At 43.8% G+C, this 18,779-nt stretch overlaps 1 protein-coding gene across 1 annotated transcript in view; it reads left to right on the forward strand.

Moving 5' to 3' along the window:
* Positions 1-502: 502 nt before the first annotated feature.
* LOC126481997 (proton-coupled amino acid transporter-like protein pathetic) overlaps positions 503-18,779 on the forward strand; it is a 64,149-nt gene continuing 45,872 nt past the window's right edge. The window contains exons 1-2 of the mRNA XM_050105962.1: positions 503-685; positions 15,982-15,990. Coding sequence (XP_049961919.1) covers positions 503-685; positions 15,982-15,990 — 192 coding nt within the window. The remainder of the gene's footprint in view (positions 686-15,981; positions 15,991-18,779) is intronic.

Raw genomic sequence — 18,779 nt, forward strand, 5'->3', positions numbered from 1 at the left:
TGATAGGCATATTTATCAAATGAAAGATTTTGATAAAGAACAAACAATGTATTTACCTTAACAGTGTTCAAAAGTCATAATATATATATCAGTTCATGGCATCCAGTCTTACAAATTTACTGTCTCTGATGGACACAAGTCCAGATCATCCGCTCTCAAAACTCCGCCATCTCTCCCCCCACATCCACCACTGCTGGCGGCTCACCTCCAACCGCGCAACGCTACGCGCTGTTAACAGCCAACTGCCCAACACTACAATGGCGAATATTACCCCAACAATGCAAACCAACCACAGCCTTCACACAGCACAGTCAGTGATTTTCATATAGAGCGCTACATGACGTTACCAACATAAAAACCTAAACAGCCTACTTACAAATCTAATGTTTCGTCTGAAATCAATTCGTTGTCGGAGGCACCCTAAACATCACTGAGTAAGAAATGCTAAATGTCATCTTTCTTGGGCTCGATGTTTAAGAACCGGCCGCGACGTAGGGACAGAATGCCAACGGGAGAGTTCGCACAGGCGAGGCGAGCTGTGCGTGGCACGCCGGCGCGCCGGCTGGAACAGTTCCACAGGCCTCGTCGCGACTCCTGCTTAAAATACAGCGTCCGGCAGGCGTTGCCTCACAGCCGCTGCCGCCTGTCCAAAGGCCGCGCTGCAGAAACAACGCGGGGCCCCCCAGTCGCCCCTGCTCTCTGCTCTTCCCCTCGCTCCGAATGTCAATAGCTGAATGTGTTGTTGTTGTTGTTGTTGTTGTTGCGGTCTCCACTCGAACAACTGTTTCGCTGCATCTCTCTACCTTGCGCAAGTCTGTACACACCGGGTCGTTATAATTAAAGAGCAGTGTGGGTTGTGTTTATCGTATGGCAGCAAACCTTGATACATATTCTAATGCGTTAATGCGGAACCGATTTACGCTGCAAAAAAATTAATTCAAATTTTTGCCACCAGGTGCAAACCTGGGGCTGTGAATGCAAGAAAGGCGTATAGAAATGTTTCCATATATAATGGATTAGGAAAGGCACGTGGGATGGAAAGGTCAAACAAGTGAGAAAGGCATAACGTTGATGTTATTATTAACCGCCGTTTATACAAGTGGTTCAACATGAACGCAAGGGATGTCGACGATATTCTGTACAGCGTCAGATTTGCAACTGGTGGCCAAAACTGGAACTTATTTTTTTTACAGCGTAAATCGGTTTCGCATTGATGCATTAGAATGTCTACCAAGTTTCGCTGCCATAAGATAATTACAGCCCACAGTGTAACTCTGTTGGTAGCTGCACTTTAACTATAACCAACTGATATTTGCGTATCTCTCTCTCTGACTTCATTTAGTAAAACTGCTTTCTCCTTGCCCTCTCTGACAGACCTACTTTGAAGTTTTATTTCTTCTACCTCAGCTGCTATTTCTTTTCCAGATTTCTCCTTACTTTCAGTTATTGCTTTCTTTATGTACACATTGGACGATATGGGAGCGCTGTCTTAATCGTTTCTCAACTACTGCCTCCCTTTCATGTATTTCGGCTTTTGAAAGAGAGTATAGTGGAATAGTACGCAAGGAAAACATTTTCCAAGTGCAGATGCAATCTTTATGCTACGTTAGGGCTGTTCCACCCTGTTATTCACTTTATTATACTGCTCCCTTGCTTAACATATTACGTTGTCCTCAATGGATCAGCACAATCATAATCGTATACCTCAGGCTGCTTTCTCATCTGTTCCTGATAAACGAATCAGCTTTTCACATTTCACACATTATTTTTTTTTTGTACCAGTGCACTTCGTCACTTTTAGAAGCTTCCAGTTTCTATTATTCCATTTTCTCTGCTTCACTATAACAGGATTTCTTCATTTTTCTAGATTATTTACGTTATCAGAATCCTTCGAAATGAACGCAGAGCGTCTTTTCATAGTTCGCAAAAATAATGCTTGAGCTTATAACTGAGCCTCTTAAACTCGTTACTGATGGCTTCCATAACTGATGCCTGATTCACTTGTAGGAAGAGTGCAGTTATGAACTTTAAATGTACTCTTGGACACAAAATTATTACCATGACGTCTCACAATTTTACGTAAATATCCCAAAAAGGATATCGAGTTTGACAAAAACATAGACTGTTTGCTTAGTCCTATTTGCGATTTGGTTACGATAACCGAATCTCGTTCCGAAACAAGACAAAAAAAAGGCTCTGAGCACAATGGGACTTAACAACTGAGGTCATCAGTTGCCTAGAACTTAGAACTACTTAAACCTAACTAACCATCACACACATCCATGCCCGAGGCAGGATTCGAACCTGCGACCGGAACGGTCGCGCGGTTCCAGACTGTAGCGCCTAGAACCGCTCGGCCACTCGGGCCGGCGTTCCGGCCTTCACATTCATGTGCAGCCATCCATAGTGAGGACATTTATGGAGTTTTCATAGCTATTTTTGACGAATTCTACAATGGTTCGTTCAATAACGTGAATGCCTTTACCTCTTTTGCAGCTGTGTCTTTCTGCGCAAGAATCATGCTCTGACGACCACAACGTAGTTGTGATGTCAAATCGTTCTTTTCGTCTTCTAACTGCGACACTCGGCTTCACTAACGTGTCTAGTGCCCACCATGAACCTACAGTGTCCAAAATAATGTGTAATCACACACTTATGGTCTTTCCTCATGTTTCCGATATTCTCTGACGAGTTAGTCTCTACTTCATTATTAAGTAGTACCATCTTGTTGCTTATTCTTCTTCAAATCTTGCTGTTATCCAGGGACGACAAGCTAACATCGCCATGTAAAGACAGCAGCTAGTAATCCATTAACCTATATTACATTATTTTTATGGGTCTGTGTTTATGCCATGGCAAGAAAGAGAGTGAAAAAACGGGCTACTAAAGCAGGCAGATGATTCACAGTAGTCTTTCAAAGAAGAAACAGAGTACTTGTTCCTATTAATGGTTTCTTTAGCTTTGTTGCGGATTCTGAAATCTTAAACCAGCTGTCGTATGGAGAGATTTCTCGTGTACAGAGCACCTTGTTATCGAGCGGAATAGAGCCTGTATTGCCAATGCCGTAGACCACACCCACAACACGGACAGATAGCGTGTTATTTCCTGGAACATGACTGAAAGGCTGTTATCAAGAGCAACCGGATGCAACCAATTCGTTTCGTATTTTCCACCATTAAAGTTATCACAAATTTTATTTTCCGGTAGTCATAATGCCAATTTATCCTTAAAATTACGAGCAAATATGCGACAAACAAATGGAATGTTAAAAAAGATTTACGATTCCAGAGACTTATCCTCTAAAATCCCTACCCGAAGGTTGATTTCATTACAGCAGCGCCTTCTTCTCCATAGTCCTCTTAGAGGTTGTATACCGTTTGCTTCGTTCCGCCACAGAAGTGACTTAACATTGTACGTGGACTCCTTACCATTGTGCTATTTGGTATTTTTCACATAACAAACACTACGAGACGTGATAGAAGCCTCAAGTGACAGGAAAAATGGAAGGTCCTACTAGGAAGCAAAGCGAGGGTGTTTCTTTTGTGGTCTGCACTTATTGTGAGGCGCTGAGCTATACTATTTTGAAGGCAAAAATATCCTCGTCAGTGAACTGAGGGGAAAATCCGGCATATTTTCCAAAAAGGATCGTAGTCTGCTACTTACGAGAAAAAAACGTTAGAAAGATGTACTACAATGCTGCATCTCGAATCTATAAGATGGTATAACAATTCTTTGAAGGTTATTGTGAGGCACTGAGCTATACTATTTTGAAGGCAAAAATATCCTCGTCAGCGTACTGAGGGGAAAATCCAGCATATTTTCCAAAAAGGAATGTAGTCTGCTACTTACGAGAAAAAAACGCTAGAAAGACGTACTGCAGCGCTGCATCTCGAATCTATGAGATGGTATAACAGCTCTTTGAAGTTCTCTGAATACACCCTGAGATATGCTACCCAACAAAACCTCGTAACAGTTTTTTCTGTTCGTTTTGAAGTGGAAATTTTTTTGGCGAAAATAACGTGCTATTAGTTAGAGATGGAGCAAAGTTCATGTGAGCAGAAGAAAAACGAGAACTACTATCGTTCATGAAGTTATTTCGGAAATAGTTTAAACTGATTTAGGAAAATTATTGATAACAGACATAAATTGTCCGAAATATGAAGCTAAGTCCTTCCGAATACGAGACTAGTTCACTACGACACTACGATCTGGAGGAAGACTAGACTGAGAAATCTGGCGGCCAGCAGAAGCGGATAGTGATAAATGAAGGAGATAAAGTACTTCGACAGAACGAAGAGCCCATGAAAGACGGACTGAGAAACACCACCGACATGACGAATCTCGTGCGCTGTCCAACCTCTCGTTTGCCTTACGGTGCAGCTGAACTCACGGCGTGCCTGCAACCCAAACGAAGGCTGTCCGCGGTCACGTGAAAGCTCTAGAGAAAATAAAGCTATGACGCCATAGCTCTCCTAGAGGCGGAGCCGCGCAAACACATGTTGGCTCATGGTCAAGAACCTCCCTGTCTGTTTACGCGGCTGCCAGTAAACAAACAGTCGCAGCTTCTGTAAACGTAGCAGTTACCCGCTGAACATAGCAGTTACCCGCGGGTAACTGCAAACGCAAACTCTCCGACCTGGATTCCAGCCGCTGCGTGGGTGGGATTGCGCCGACCGACGGTCTGTTCAGGGCTTCAGGCAAAGTGTGCCATTTAAACAATGTAGCAATCGTGTGTACGCAGTACCTCTTGGGTGACGTAACACCATTCGCCTGCTAACGTCTATTCTACTATACTCAGACAATTCAATCACATGGATTTGCAAAGCAAATTAAGGATTTCTGATGGCGCATTCTAAACATAGTCTAAATTTTGAGCTTTAAATATTGTAGTTTTATACAGTAAACATTTAGTTACTTTCAACAGTGCAATAAACTCAATACGAAACTGAGCATCGGTGTTGTTGAAGGAATGCATTAGCTTCAAGTTATCTAACTAAATCACGTAAACACTGCCCAATGTGGCAAGAACTGAATTCGGACCCCACTTCACTCAACAACACGTACGGTGTGTTACAACTGTTTCATTTCACCCTGCATCAGTTATAGTGGATTAGCTAGCACGTAAGAATCTGTTAACCAGTGGAAGCTTGTGTCCTGTCAGACACCTATATGCTGCCCGAATGGTGTAGATTTGTACTCATCCCAGTTTTGTGCTCAGTTATAAGACTGATTCTCCAAGCCAAACGCATGTTGCTGTTACCAACAAAAATTGACACGGATGTGGGATAGTGTTTCGCCTTTACTTGCTCTCCATTGGTCATTTTTGGCTTTTACCTAGAAGAAGTTGCAATTGAAAAAAGTAGGGGCCTATTTATAATCGACATATTCTTAAAGAAGTTGTTGAAATACCCATTTGTGATCTTCCAAACATTAATCGGCACGATCAAAACATAATACACACAGAAATTTGTACTGAAATATCTAATGTAAGTTAGCTACCCCAGATCGAATCAGCGAGTAGCTTACCTCAATCATCCTTGCCATGGTCCAACATGGTGCTCGCCAGTTGGCATGATAGTTGTATTTCTCTCTCGTCCACGCATATCATTCAAAACCTTAACATTCAACAAATGTATTCAGTGATGAACAACTAAGAACAGCAAAGTGTGTTATTTCTTTATTTACATATTTTCATGGACGAGTTTTTTGTACCCCTAATACCATCCAAACCATAAACTGCGGTGACATTTTTACACATGTAAGTATTACTATTTACATTATTTACATATTTTAATGGACAGAGTTTGTTGCCCTCCTAATACCATTGAAACCGTAAACTGCATGACATTTTTACACATGTAAATATAATAAATACCAAATCAGTATCCTAGTTCGCTAGTTGTGGCTGCGCCCATCGTTATGTAAACAACTAAATAAAATTGCTATTCCACATGACTTGTCAGCTAAATCACTGGGAAAGAGATGAAATCGATTTCAAAGTCATCTGTCTTCGGGCAGAGTTTGCGGATGGCTGTCGTCAGAGATCGAACTGCACTTCTCCACTGTAAGTCACTTGCAAGTGGGAAGGTGGGTGTTGGGGCGATGAGCAACAGCAGCTAGTTACATGGAGCAGTGTACCACGTGACGCTTCAGCCAACGGTGGCATTACGCTGCATCTGACAACAGTGTGTCCTTCGTGGTCAGAGTAGAACATGTAGCAGTGATTTTTATGTTAGTTTAGGTAATGTGAGAGTACTTAGGCATAATGGAGTTCATTAAGCGAAACTAGGCTTGTCCTTTTCTCGTACGATATTCTACAAACCATGGATGAGGGGCAACAGGCGTTTAACACAGTGCTCCACTGCGGACTTCAACCGCAGTACGAGCAGACTGAGTAGATTCCCAGATATGTGAGCGACTGGAACGCAAAACATTGTCGTCGACGACCAGCGTTCATCATAGACAAGGATAACGTCAGGATTGCCCCAGGAAGTGTGATAGCACTGTTCTTGTACTTTAAGTACATAAATGACCTGACGGATAGAGCGGGCAGCAGTCTACAACTGTTCGCTGACGACGCAGTGGTGTACAGGAAAGTCGTCGACGAGTGGCTGTAGGAATGTGCAGGATGACGTAGGCAAAATTTCTGTTTGATGTGATGAATGACACCTTGCTTTAAGCATAGAAAAATGCAAGGTAATGAAAATAAGTAGGGAAAAAAACCGTAATGTTCTAAATAAAGCATTACTGGTGCAATGCCAGACACAATTCCGTCGATTAAGTACCTAGTCGTAACGTTGCAAAACGATATAACATGGAATGGGCACGGAATATCGGTAGTAGAGAAGGCAAATGATCGGCTTTGATTTATTGGGAGACTTTTAGGGAAGTGTAGCTCACCTATAAAAGCAGATCGCGTTTAGAACACTAGTGCGACCCATTCTTGGGTACTGCTCGAGTATTTGGGATCTGTAACGAGTCGGATTAAGTCAGACACTTTGAAGCAATTCACAGACGTGTTGCTAGATTTGTTAGTGGTATGTTCGATCCACACGCAGGTATTACGGAGATGCTTCGTAAACTCAAGTGGGAAGTCCTGGAGCGATTTTTTTCGCGAAACAGTATTGAGAAAATTTAGAGAACCGGCTTTGGCGGGTGAGAGCAGAACGGTTCTCTTGCCACCAATGTACTTTTAGTGTAAGGGATGCGAAGACAATCGGTTTTCCCTCGCTTCATTTGCGGGTGAAACAGCAAAGAAAATGACTAGCAGTGGTAAAGGTGTGTCCTCCACCGCGCTCCGTATGGTGCTTTGAGGAGTTTGTGCGTAGATGTAGATGTAGAAGCGACAGCGATAGCTTTTTGTGCATTTAATTGTTCTAGGAAGAGTCATTAGTAGAATCAGTTCCTCAATGTGCGCCCACCCTATCGTAGTCAGTTAACGAGATTAGGCAACGGCTGGAACGCTTGGTATGGAAAAGCGACAAGCTGAGTACTCTCCGTCTCTCTCTCTCTCTCTCTCTCTATCTGCGCAGAACGCGTCACACAGCCGGCTTCCGCCTTGCACGGCACTTGTAACACTGGGTCTGCACTCTCGCAGCCAAATGAGAGCCTGCAGCGTTAGCGGGTTGCCTATCAGGCGAGTGCGAGGATACGTGTTTACCTCGCCTTGAGCGTGCACGCTAGGGGGCTAGTGCCAGCCGGTATGACGCGGCTTTGCGTAAGAGGGTGACTCAGCCACGTCCCATTCAGAAACTCCGCACCCAGTTCCCAGAAGCAAAGGTCGCCGACTTGGCTCCGAGCAGTCGCTCCGGCGCACAGCGTTCGACTTCGCCGGGAACACTGTGCGAACTCGTTCCCTTTCATATTACGCGGCTCACTGTACGCGAGCCCACAGATACGAATATACCAGAATCACTAGTCCACTGTGTATCAAATTTATGCCCAGTCTTGATTTCAGACAGTCTCTTCTTCAATGATCACCTTCAGCTCCTAGTTAGTTGTCTTCATACCCACGCCCACGCTCTGCGAAAAGCAGTTTACGGTGACGCCAGTTAGCGGGGCGGGACCGAGAATGTGAAAAACTGTGGCTCAGAGTTCAGAAACTGATCGTTGTGGCAATGACATTGAACATAATGGTGAACTTCATCGAAATAGCACCTTAACCACATGTTCCAATTTTCCACTGCAGTGGGCAGCTGTTGATTTCGCAACTTTGGCGTTTTTAATCAGTTCTGAGGCTGCAAATAAGCCCAGTCCACTCCTTAATGGTGCCTGTGCCCCGCGTGCGTTTTCTGCATCTGGACTGACCAAAAACTCCACAGAAGCAACATTAACAACTGTCCACTGCAGTCGACAACTGCACCGTACGATTAATAAGGGCTCTCAAGACTTTCGGTCAATAAAACTCCATCATATTGAAAACTAGGAGCTCTGATAAACACAAAAAAAATGGATTCAATGAAAAAAGACATAAAAAGCTACTGAACACTGTTATGGCACTTAGCATTTTGAACCAAATACTTGGCTGCTTCAAACAGACTCCAGTTACCCAAGAAAAAGGAAAACAAACTATCAGAAATGGAAGGAAACATTTATGGTCCTATACCATTGCTGACTAGCGGTGTTGTTGTTGTGATCTTCATTCCGAAGAATGGTTTGATGCATCTGTTCCCGCTAGTCTGCCCATCTCTCCATAAATACTGCAACCTACATCCGCGCGAACCTGGTTACTGTAGCCAAGAGTACTCGGTATTTACCATTTTTTTACTTCCCGTACTCCCCTTTATTGCCAAATTTACTATTCTATGATGCCTCGGAGTGTATGCTATCAACCGATCGCTTCTTCTAGACGAGTTGTGTCTTAAAGAAAATCTGTAAAATATACGAAATGAAAATTATTTATTAAGAAGTTATTAAGGCAGAGAAACACTCATCGAAGAAATAAATACAGTTCTGCGAGTGCTTAAATAATAAGAATACAACCAGCAAATTGGAAACGTATTTAGACACTAGCTGAACTGGTCTTTTTTCTGCCTGTTAATTAGGTGACAGGGCTGGGTGGGTGAAGAGTATAGTCCTGTGTTTGAGTTAGTGAAGGATGTGGCCGATGCTCGAAGTTTGCTACTTCCTTGCTTCTTCCGAAAAGCTTCAACATGTCTCTGGGCTTGACATTCAGATTCGACGAATGGATCACAAAGAATACTACCTTACACTGAGGTGAAAAAAGTCACGGGACATCTGCTAATATCGTGTTGGATCTCCTTTAGCCCGGCGTAGTGCAGCATCTCGACGTGACATGGACTCAACAAGTCGCTGGTAGCCCTCCGCAGAAATGGTCAGCTATGCTGCCTCTATAGGACTTTGTGTTCTGCCTTAGGGCAGGTCTTGTCATGGGAGAAGCCTTGTCAGAGTAGTCCACCGCATGAGCGTCTAGGGACGTGATTCCAGTGGTGGTTTCCCGTTGCCTTCCACTGATGATGATGGAATGAGAACAACACAACACCCAGTCCCTGAGCGGAGAAAATCTCCGACCCAGCCTTGGCGTGACAGACCGCCGCGCTGACCACTCAGCTATCGGGTGTCGCCTCTGTAGCTGTCCATAACTGCGAAAGTGTTACCAGTGCAGAATTTCGTGCGCGGATTGAGCTCTCGATTGGATGATCTGGGTGAACAAACCATTCCATTGAACTGTCCAGAAGATCTTCAAATCAACTGCGAACAACTGTGGTCCAGTGACATGGCGCATTGTCATCCATAAAAGTTCCATCGTTGAATGGTTGCAAATGGTTTCCAAGTAGCCGAATATAGCGATTTCCAGACAACGATCGGTTCAGTTAGACCAGAGGACCCTGTCCATTCCATGTAAAAGCCCACACCATTATGGAGCCACCACCACCTTGCACAGTAGCTTCTTGAAGCTTGGGTCCAGAACTTCGTGCAGTCTGTACCACATTCGACCTTTACCATCCTAGCTGATATCTGGACTCATCTGACCAGGCCACGGTTTTCCAGTCGTCTAAGAGTCCAACCGATATGATCACGAGCCCAGGAGAGAGGCTGCAGGCGATGTCGTGCTGTTAGCAGACGTGCTGTGAGAGTCAGTTAATGCCATATTTCGCCTCACTGTCCTCACGGACATGTTCGAAGTCGTCCCACATTCATTTCTGCTGTAATTTCAAGCAGTGTTGTTTGTTTATTAGCACTAATACCGCTACGCAAACGCCGCTGCTCTCGGTCGTTAAGTGAAGGCCGTCGGCCACTGTATAGTCCATGGTCAGAGGTAGTGCCTGAAATTTGGTATTCTAGGTAGACTCTTGACATTGTAGATCTCGGATATTTAATTCCCTAACGATCTCAGAAATGGAAGTCCCCACACATCTAGCTCCAACGTTCAGAGTCTGTTACTTCCAATCGCGCGGGCATAATCTCGTTGGAAACCTTTTCACATGAATCACCTGAGTACAAATGTCAGCTCCGTCAGTAATGCCCTTTTATACCTTGTGTACGCTATACTATCGCCATCTTTATATGTGGATGTCGCTATCCAGTGAGTTCCTCAGAGTATGTCGTCATCTCTTAAGAAACTAAAGACATAGGCAGAAGCTCATTGATCAGAAAATGTACTACACCATTGTTCGTCTCCTTGACGCATGAACTGTGGCCATGAAATTATTTTCGCCCTCACCGATGAGTTCGAGATGAAAGCGCCCCGTGTTATTCTTTCCGACTGCATGACTACCGAGGAAAGGAGAGAACGAATTGTTTGAACGTTGTGCCACATTTTGAGATGAGAAAGGCTGTCCTCCGCTAGATGAGAAACACTGGCTGTTCACGAGGGAACGAAGCCTCGGAACGGATTTCACACGCGCTGCACGGAGAAGTTGCGGAGTGGTGGCTGCTGGTGTGGACGTCAGCGTCACGGCCGACGGAATCTGCAGACGGCGAGCGGCGGCGGCGTGACGGCACGTGGAGGCGGCCTGATCCGTGTCCTTGGGGTGTCGCGTCTCCAGCCCGCCCTCACGCCGCTCCGCTGGAGACTGCGTCTGGAGTCGAACTGTCCCACGCGCTCTCCGTCCCGTCTGCGGTCCCTACTCCGGAATCGCAACTAAATACCCGTAAGACAAATATCGACCCGTTAACCGCAGCCGCATCACCTATTTGAAGACATTGTTGGACTGTACTAAGGGCCACTGTGGAATTCAATTTCATCTACCGCGTGAGTCATAAGACTCCATACAAAGAGTAAACGTGGTGTCTACATTTTATTCATCTGCACCTACATTTACATGATTATTCTGCAATTCACAATTAAGTGCCTGGCAGAGCATTTTTCGAACCACCTTCAAGATATTCATCTACCGTTCCGTTCTCGAACGGCGTGAGGGAAAAACGATCACTTAAATCTTCCTGTGCGAGCTCCGATTTATCTTATTTTATCACGATGATCGTTCCTCCCTATATAAATGGGTGCCAACAGGACATTTTCGAAATCGCATAAGAAAGTTGGTGATTCAAAGTTCACGAGGAGATCCTGCCACTCCGAAAAATCGTTTGCTTTAATGATCGCCACCCGAATTCACGTATCATGTCCATGGCACTCTTTCACCTGTTTTCGCAATAATACAGAAAGAGCTGCCCTTCCTTGAACTTCTTCGATCTCCTCCGTCAATCCCATCTGACGCGGATCCCACACCGCAGAGCAATACTCCAGAAGAGGGAGGACGTGCTTGGCGTAAGCAGCCTCTTTACTAGATCTGTTGCACTTTCTACGCGATCTGCCAATAAATCGCTGTCTTTGGTTTGCTTTACCCAAACAGTACCTATATGAACATTCCATTTTAAGTAATTCGTAATTGCAATCCATAAGTATGTAGGCGAAATTACAGCCCTTAGATTTGTGTAATTTATCGTGTAACCGAAATTTATCGGATTGCTTTTAGTAATCATGCTGACGAATTCACAGTTTTCATTATTTGGAGTCAATTGCCACTTATTAGTGGAAATGGTGTCATATGGTGTTACACTTGCGTTTATATTCCATGTGCCTCCCTTCCATAACGACACACAGTGATAGTCTTACGAAGGAGGCTTATTACGTCACGGAGAGATTTTCTATTGACATAGAGAGCACTTTCCGTAAGTGTCAGATAACGTATTACTTCCTCCCACATACATGTCGTGAAGCCACCACGACGAGAAAATTAGGAAAATATTGGAAAACATAAATCTGGATGGCCAGTCGGCGATTTGAACTGTCGTTCTCCGGAATGTGAGTCCAGTTGGCAACGGAACCTGCTCTTTTCAATTTCTTGATAAGTTTTGCCACTGTATCATAGGTTATTTGCGTTCTGTGCGCTGCCCTGAGAGTGTGTGCTACATGGCGTACCGTTCCCAGCCAACAGAATAATGTCAATCCGTTCTTCTTTGGTTAGTGACATTTCTTTTCAATTGGTCCACCTTCCTGAAAATGAAAAAGAACTTCCTCACGGCATTCACTATTTGTATGGAGATTGGTGATTCTTCCTGTACAATTCAGACTCGTGAGCTACCGAATTTGATTCAGCTGCAGTATCGCAGACAGAAATCTTTTGTCGGCACAGTAGAATAGAACAGTTAAGCGTTTAACCAACTGGGATGTCCTCAGGCCAAGTACTGCCTATCGGCGTGGCAGTAGAGTGTAACATGGGCAATACGAGAGATATGTGATCAAGACCAGATCGTGGATGATCAGCACACAGGTCAATTCATCTCTAAGATCGTGCAGGCACTGCGATTTTCACGTCTTGCTGCGGTAATAGAGTAATGTGGGTACCTCCATTCGGACAACATCGGTTAAAGAATGTGATCGCCGCCGACTACCGAAGGTTCTAGCAAAGCTTACAATTCACTCACCAGTTCAGCGCCGGTCAACGATGGTGAGTAGGTATATAACGCCGCAGCAAACCGTTTCTGAAGACTACAGAACTCGTCGTCTTACACGTTTTCCTCTGCACACGGAATATCACACGGCACAGGGACTGCCACAGCTATTGAACACTCGGAAAGTGGAAAAAGGTCCCTTGAATGGATCAGTACAGACCAGTGGTTGAGTTGAGTGCGTGGAAAGCCACATGAGACGACACATTCGAGTTTCCACGGAACACAGATCAGTCAAATGGAGAAGGTATGTGCATGAGGTAGGGAAGGGGGAGGGAGCGAGGGGTTCACGAGCGATGAAACGGGTACCATGGTAGTCTGCCATCGTTTTTCATCAGTGGACGATGTAGGATCCTACAGTTCGAACACAGTTCGGCTACAGCACCTCACAAGCGACAAGACAGTACATTACCTTACCGTACCCATCAGAATATGTAAGAAGAGTTTGAGGATCACTCCAGGAACATGAATTGTTCGAGAGTGTATAGACGTAAGGGGAGGCCTCTAATAAAAGTATTTGATATTTTCGAAGCGTTTGTCGATTTCGAGTCGCCTGAACAAATGTTCATGCTTCAGAATCAAAACTAATTCTTTGTCTTCACAAATCTTCGTCCTGGAGGGATAGTTTAGGAGCCATCGTCAGTATCCTACATTCGAGATATGTTAGAAAACTGGATCCGATTTCTGCACAGCCCGAATACCAGAACAGGTTATTATTCTTTTTTCCTTGACCATCTTTATTGCCACGTGAACGCCGAATATATAACTAAATTGTTTAAAATATATTTCTGAGTTTATTTTACCAATGTTTATAGCACATCATAAATCATAATAACATGCATAAATAAATACCGTTAACGGAGTATCTCAAAAATAGAAGACTCAGGAACTTTACAAACCTTTTGGCTTTGAAGGCACCTTTTACATTGGTTTCGGTGTCTATCAATTTACGAACGCAACACAACAAGAGTATATTTTTAGATGATCTTGGAGCAGTTAGGTAAGATCGAGAAATAGCGGAATCTGTGACTCGTCTACATGTGTTAGATATTTGTAGATTTTTAGATGCTCTTCCCGTACTGCACCGAAATCATATTAAAAAACGTTTTTGGTAAATAGTTAAGTAACAGCTGACAATGACCACTGTTCCCCTTTCTTGTTCTGTGTGTTAACGCCAAAGCAAAAAGAAGGGGGCAGAGGGAGACAAAAACTGGAACACAAGCTAACCGGTTTTAGGTTGTCGGTTATCGTCTTGCGACTGATAACCACTGCGGGTAACGTTCACGAGACGTACTCTGCGGTGAAAAGTCACACGCTTCTAACAACTACGTGCTGAAGTACATATTCCGAGCAGAAGTAATGGAAAACGTTCATGTAAAACGAAGAGATATGACCACCCAGAGGAATTAAAAAAATATTCCTTTGATATTAGACAGTGAATTGCAAAATCCGGTGGCTACCGAAAATGAAACCGTTTCTCTAGGGCCCAGAATTGGCGATGATCTCTTCGACACTAGTATGGAAGTTATTTGAGCAATTTAAACTTCAAATCATTACGAAGCAATTTCTCGACTGATAATTGTAGAATAATTGATAGTTTCTCTTCGTTATAGTCTTCACATCAGAGAGGCTAATGCGGTGATGCTTCGACCTTGATTTACTTTAACGAAACGAAATCATTGTTTTCCAGAAACTATTTCTAAATGATAATATACTCCCGAAACAGGAACAGGCTTTACTCTCGTCGACGTCAGCAGTGGGCAGTGAAAAATTTCCTGTCGTTTTCCTACCAGTGCCGGCTCCAGGAATACTGATCACAATGAGTAGATGAATGTCGCAACCAATATGAAAGTAAAATTTGGCGACGCGCGCAGACACTTTTGGTATTCCGAACAGCTGCTTCGTGCACAGTTGTCACGGGCCGTATCTCGCTGGAGAACAATACAGTGTTGCGAATCACCTTGTGTTTTTTTACTTCTGCTGCCTGCGCAATGAATTCCAGATGCGTATCCGCCAGTTGCAACGCCGTGTACGGTGTCTTCACTGGAGAAGAGAGAGAGAGACAGACAGACAGACAGAGGCTCCGAAGTCATCTTCTCGTAGTAAATCTTGGCACACAAATGAAGTTGTGAGGGCTTTTCGCCTGCTCTAGGTCTCGATCGTGCAACAGTGTCCTGCGCGAGGTACTGCATCGCCGTCTCTTTCAAAATACGGTTGAAACTTTCATTTATACACGCACGAGCCCTAAAGCTTTATCCGTCAGAAAGTATCTCAGTAAAGCACACTTCACTGTAGAGTGAAAGGGTCATTAGGGAAATGGGCCATAGGCTGCGTGTAAGTCGTTTCTCTAAGATGTCACTGTGAAGCCTGGTCGGATAGTTCGGCAGGTAAGAGTATTTCTTGTCAAAGGCATGGGTTTGGGTTCGAAACCAAGTCTAACACACAGATCAGTGTGCCGACAAGTTTAGGCTAAAAATTACCTACTCCGGGAAAAGTATTCATCTTTAATCAGCCATACCGTTAGAACTTGAGAGATCACAACACTCTTGTCACTTACAATTTCGAAGAATGAACTACTTACTAATTCGTAATTAGTTTCATGGCTAGTCTTCGGATGGCTGCACACAATTCGTTTGATAGGCGCATATTATTTTTTTCTGTTATGAATAGCAGCCTGTGTTACGTAATACTGTCCCCCTGCTCCCACGATTCTTACGGATACTATTGCGTTAAACGTAAAAGAAACAATTCAAGAACTGTACTTGTCTGTTATTTGTATTAGGCATTTCGTGTCCATTTATTTTAAAGTATTTGTGATTAATGAAGTGTACTGAACGTGAAGGCGACAGGAGTTTCAGAGAAGTAACTGATGAAACTAAGAAATGAAAGTTTTCGCCGTGTAGTTCACACAAGTCTGGATTCCTTGGGGCTCTTAATATTTCCTATGATTTTCGGTTGCGTAACAATTGAAATATGCCCCTATGTTTTACATTTGTTAATTATATGTCTTTCGTTCCAATATTGTTCAGTTTGACTAACAGTATTTTTTTCTTTGTTTCATTTCAGGTCTTCCAGGTGAGTGTGTCTCCCTGCTCTGCAGAAACAAAAGAAACGAAGCGCGTAAGTTATCCACATTTCCATTTTGTTCACCTTTCAGGAATATGCTGTAAAAATATTTCATATGCGTTTCTTGCCATTTTCCCATATAATTCGAAGCTCTTTCGGTTTTCGGGCGCACATCGAGGACATAATTATAAGGGGCAGTCGAATGAAAACGAGACAAATGGATAAAAATAAGTAAATTGTTTATTATTTCAAGAGTATTCACCATAACTATTAATACACTTATTCCGCTGTGGGACAAGGCAGTTAACGACTTAAGGAAAAAGTGTTTACTGTTGCATGAGGTACCTTGGTTGTACCCGGGCGTGCACTTTTTCGTCCGAACCAAATCGACGGCCACGAAGAAAGATATTCGTGGCCGTCGATTTGCTTCGGACGATGAGGGCACGCCTGGGTACAATCATGGTTCCGCAGGCAACCGCAAACAGTTTTTCCTTAAGACATTGACTAATTGTATTGATAGTTATGGTGACTACTTTCGAAATAATAAAGAGGTTACTTAAATGTTTTTTCCATGTATCTCGTTTCCATACTCTTCTCCTTCCAGCTCTTCGGCTGAAAACTTGTCTTCACAATATCTGGAAGATTTATGGCAAACATATCGTAACAATACATAATTATGTTCTACTGAATACTGAAAAACTGATGGAAACTTAAATCAAATATTGTACAGTATTTTCTGGCACGGGAAGTTTTCAGTGTTCCAAAACTTTGTACTGATCGGACATTCCTGAAGCGTATGTCAGCTTTAAGTAATATAAAGTCAGTGACAAAACGCCAAAGGTGTCATAAAGAAAAGACGAAAATAATACAAAAGAGATGAAGCGTAGAAAAATAATTAGTTTTTCTGCCGTGAGGGTACAGTCGGTTTATTTTTGTTTTAATTTATTTACTTATTTGCAATATTTTTTAAGCATTTAGCTTTCTCATTACAAATAATGGTCGTGAAATGAAACATGTCCTAAGGTACGAAGAAGCTTTTAATGCGAAGTATGCCTCTTGAATGGTTATCCAGCAAAAAATTTTGAAACGTGCTGGTTAGTATCCAAACGTAACTTCACTTGTTTCGTCAACACTAAATTTTATTTGGGGAGGGGTAAAATTACTGTGGCATCACAACCTCTTGGGTGTGCACTTTTCTGCTGGTTTTGTTCGTTTCAGTCGATTATGCATCTGTACTGAGTTTTGTTTGTGCAACCGACTCCTGTTAGAGATCATAAAAATTTTTCGATCTTAACAAATGTAAAGAAACAAGGAAAGATTCTCTTATATTCTAATTGTGCTACTGCACAGATACAGAGAAGATAAAAGACGTACCATTTCTGTGCTTGGAAAAATAAAATAATTTTGAATAAATGTGCAACTGACACGATTGTTTTTATGTTATTCATGTAACATTAACTGCTACGTGAATTTGAGGCAATTTTTGTTTGGCCGTCGCTTTCAGGAGAGGTCTAGGGTACTTTTATATTGGTTTATAGTTCGAGGGTGTGTCAATAAGTAAGTCGGAAACGCCAGAATGAGGTAACTAGTTTTAATTTTCGCGCCCATGGGTATGTTGGAGGTGGCAGCACATGTCACGCGGAAGGTAGCCGATACACAGTGTTCCGCAGCCAATGGTTAATGATTTACAGTCAGACCAAGATGTGCTGTTCGTGTGTACATGACTAGAACAACGCGATTTTTGTGAGCCGAGGAACTGACTGCAGAGCACGTCCATAGAGAAATTCATTCCGTATATAATTAGAACTGTGTTACCGGTCATTAAAACACAAAGTAGTTCACATTAGTATGTTTCTTTTTTTTCTCGCGCGTTATATTTGTTAGTAAGTGTAGTGTCTCCCTGGTCATTTTAGGCGGTATTGTAAGTCCCTCGCAGAGCCTTTCTTCCACTCTGGCACTGCTTCTCCTCTCGTGAGCGTGCCATGTAGGGCGGCGAGAGGAACTTTGCTTTGCTGTGCTGTGACTCAGACGCCCCTAGAAGGGAACACAGTCTGTATGTGGGCCGGTACCGCGGCGTGTCCTATTCCGTGCACAGCGGGCCTTCCGTAGTCCTCCGCAGCGTTCCCCTGGCCGGTAGGCCACCCACACGGCAGCGCCGCTCCACGGCACGCTTGTCTGCCGACAATGAGACCGCGCGATAAGAGCGGGGCTCGTATTTCGCGTGGCGGCTGGCCGTGTGACGTGGGCACCGACCGGCACTGTGTGCGGCGTAAAAGCAGGCATCTCCTAACACGCCGAAGAAGTTGGTGCCTACTTGCCGGTTTCCACCAGCGGTCGCAGTACGTATACAAGTTAACAATTCTACGAGGACAAAGGGACGATAGTACGGGATGCCAGCGCGTAATGTCATGTGTTATAGGCTATAAATTCACGAACGCACGCTTAGTTCAACGACCATATGTGATCTAATTGCGTGTGGACTTCCGCGGCCAGGGTCAGTTGACATAAAATCTTTCTGAGTACCGTGCCGCGTCTTAATGTCACGGTTACAGTGGTCTGCTGATCAGTAGACCCGGAAGCAGGACCGTAGCCGAAATGCTGGTTTCTCCAGCACAGATTGCACACTATGACGCGGCACGATACTCAGAAATCTTTTATATCGACATATGTGATCTGTTACTTCTAGCCGGCCGCTGTAGCCGAGCGGTTCTAGGCGCTTAAGTCTGGAACCGCGCGACCGCTACGGTCGCAGGTTCGAATCCTGCCTCGGGGATAGATGGTTGTGATGTCGTTAGGTT

This window comes from Schistocerca serialis, chromosome 5 (assembly GCF_023864345.2).
Source record: "Schistocerca serialis cubense isolate TAMUIC-IGC-003099 chromosome 5, iqSchSeri2.2, whole genome shotgun sequence".
In the NCBI taxonomy this organism is placed as follows: domain Eukaryota; kingdom Metazoa; phylum Arthropoda; class Insecta; order Orthoptera; family Acrididae; genus Schistocerca; species Schistocerca serialis.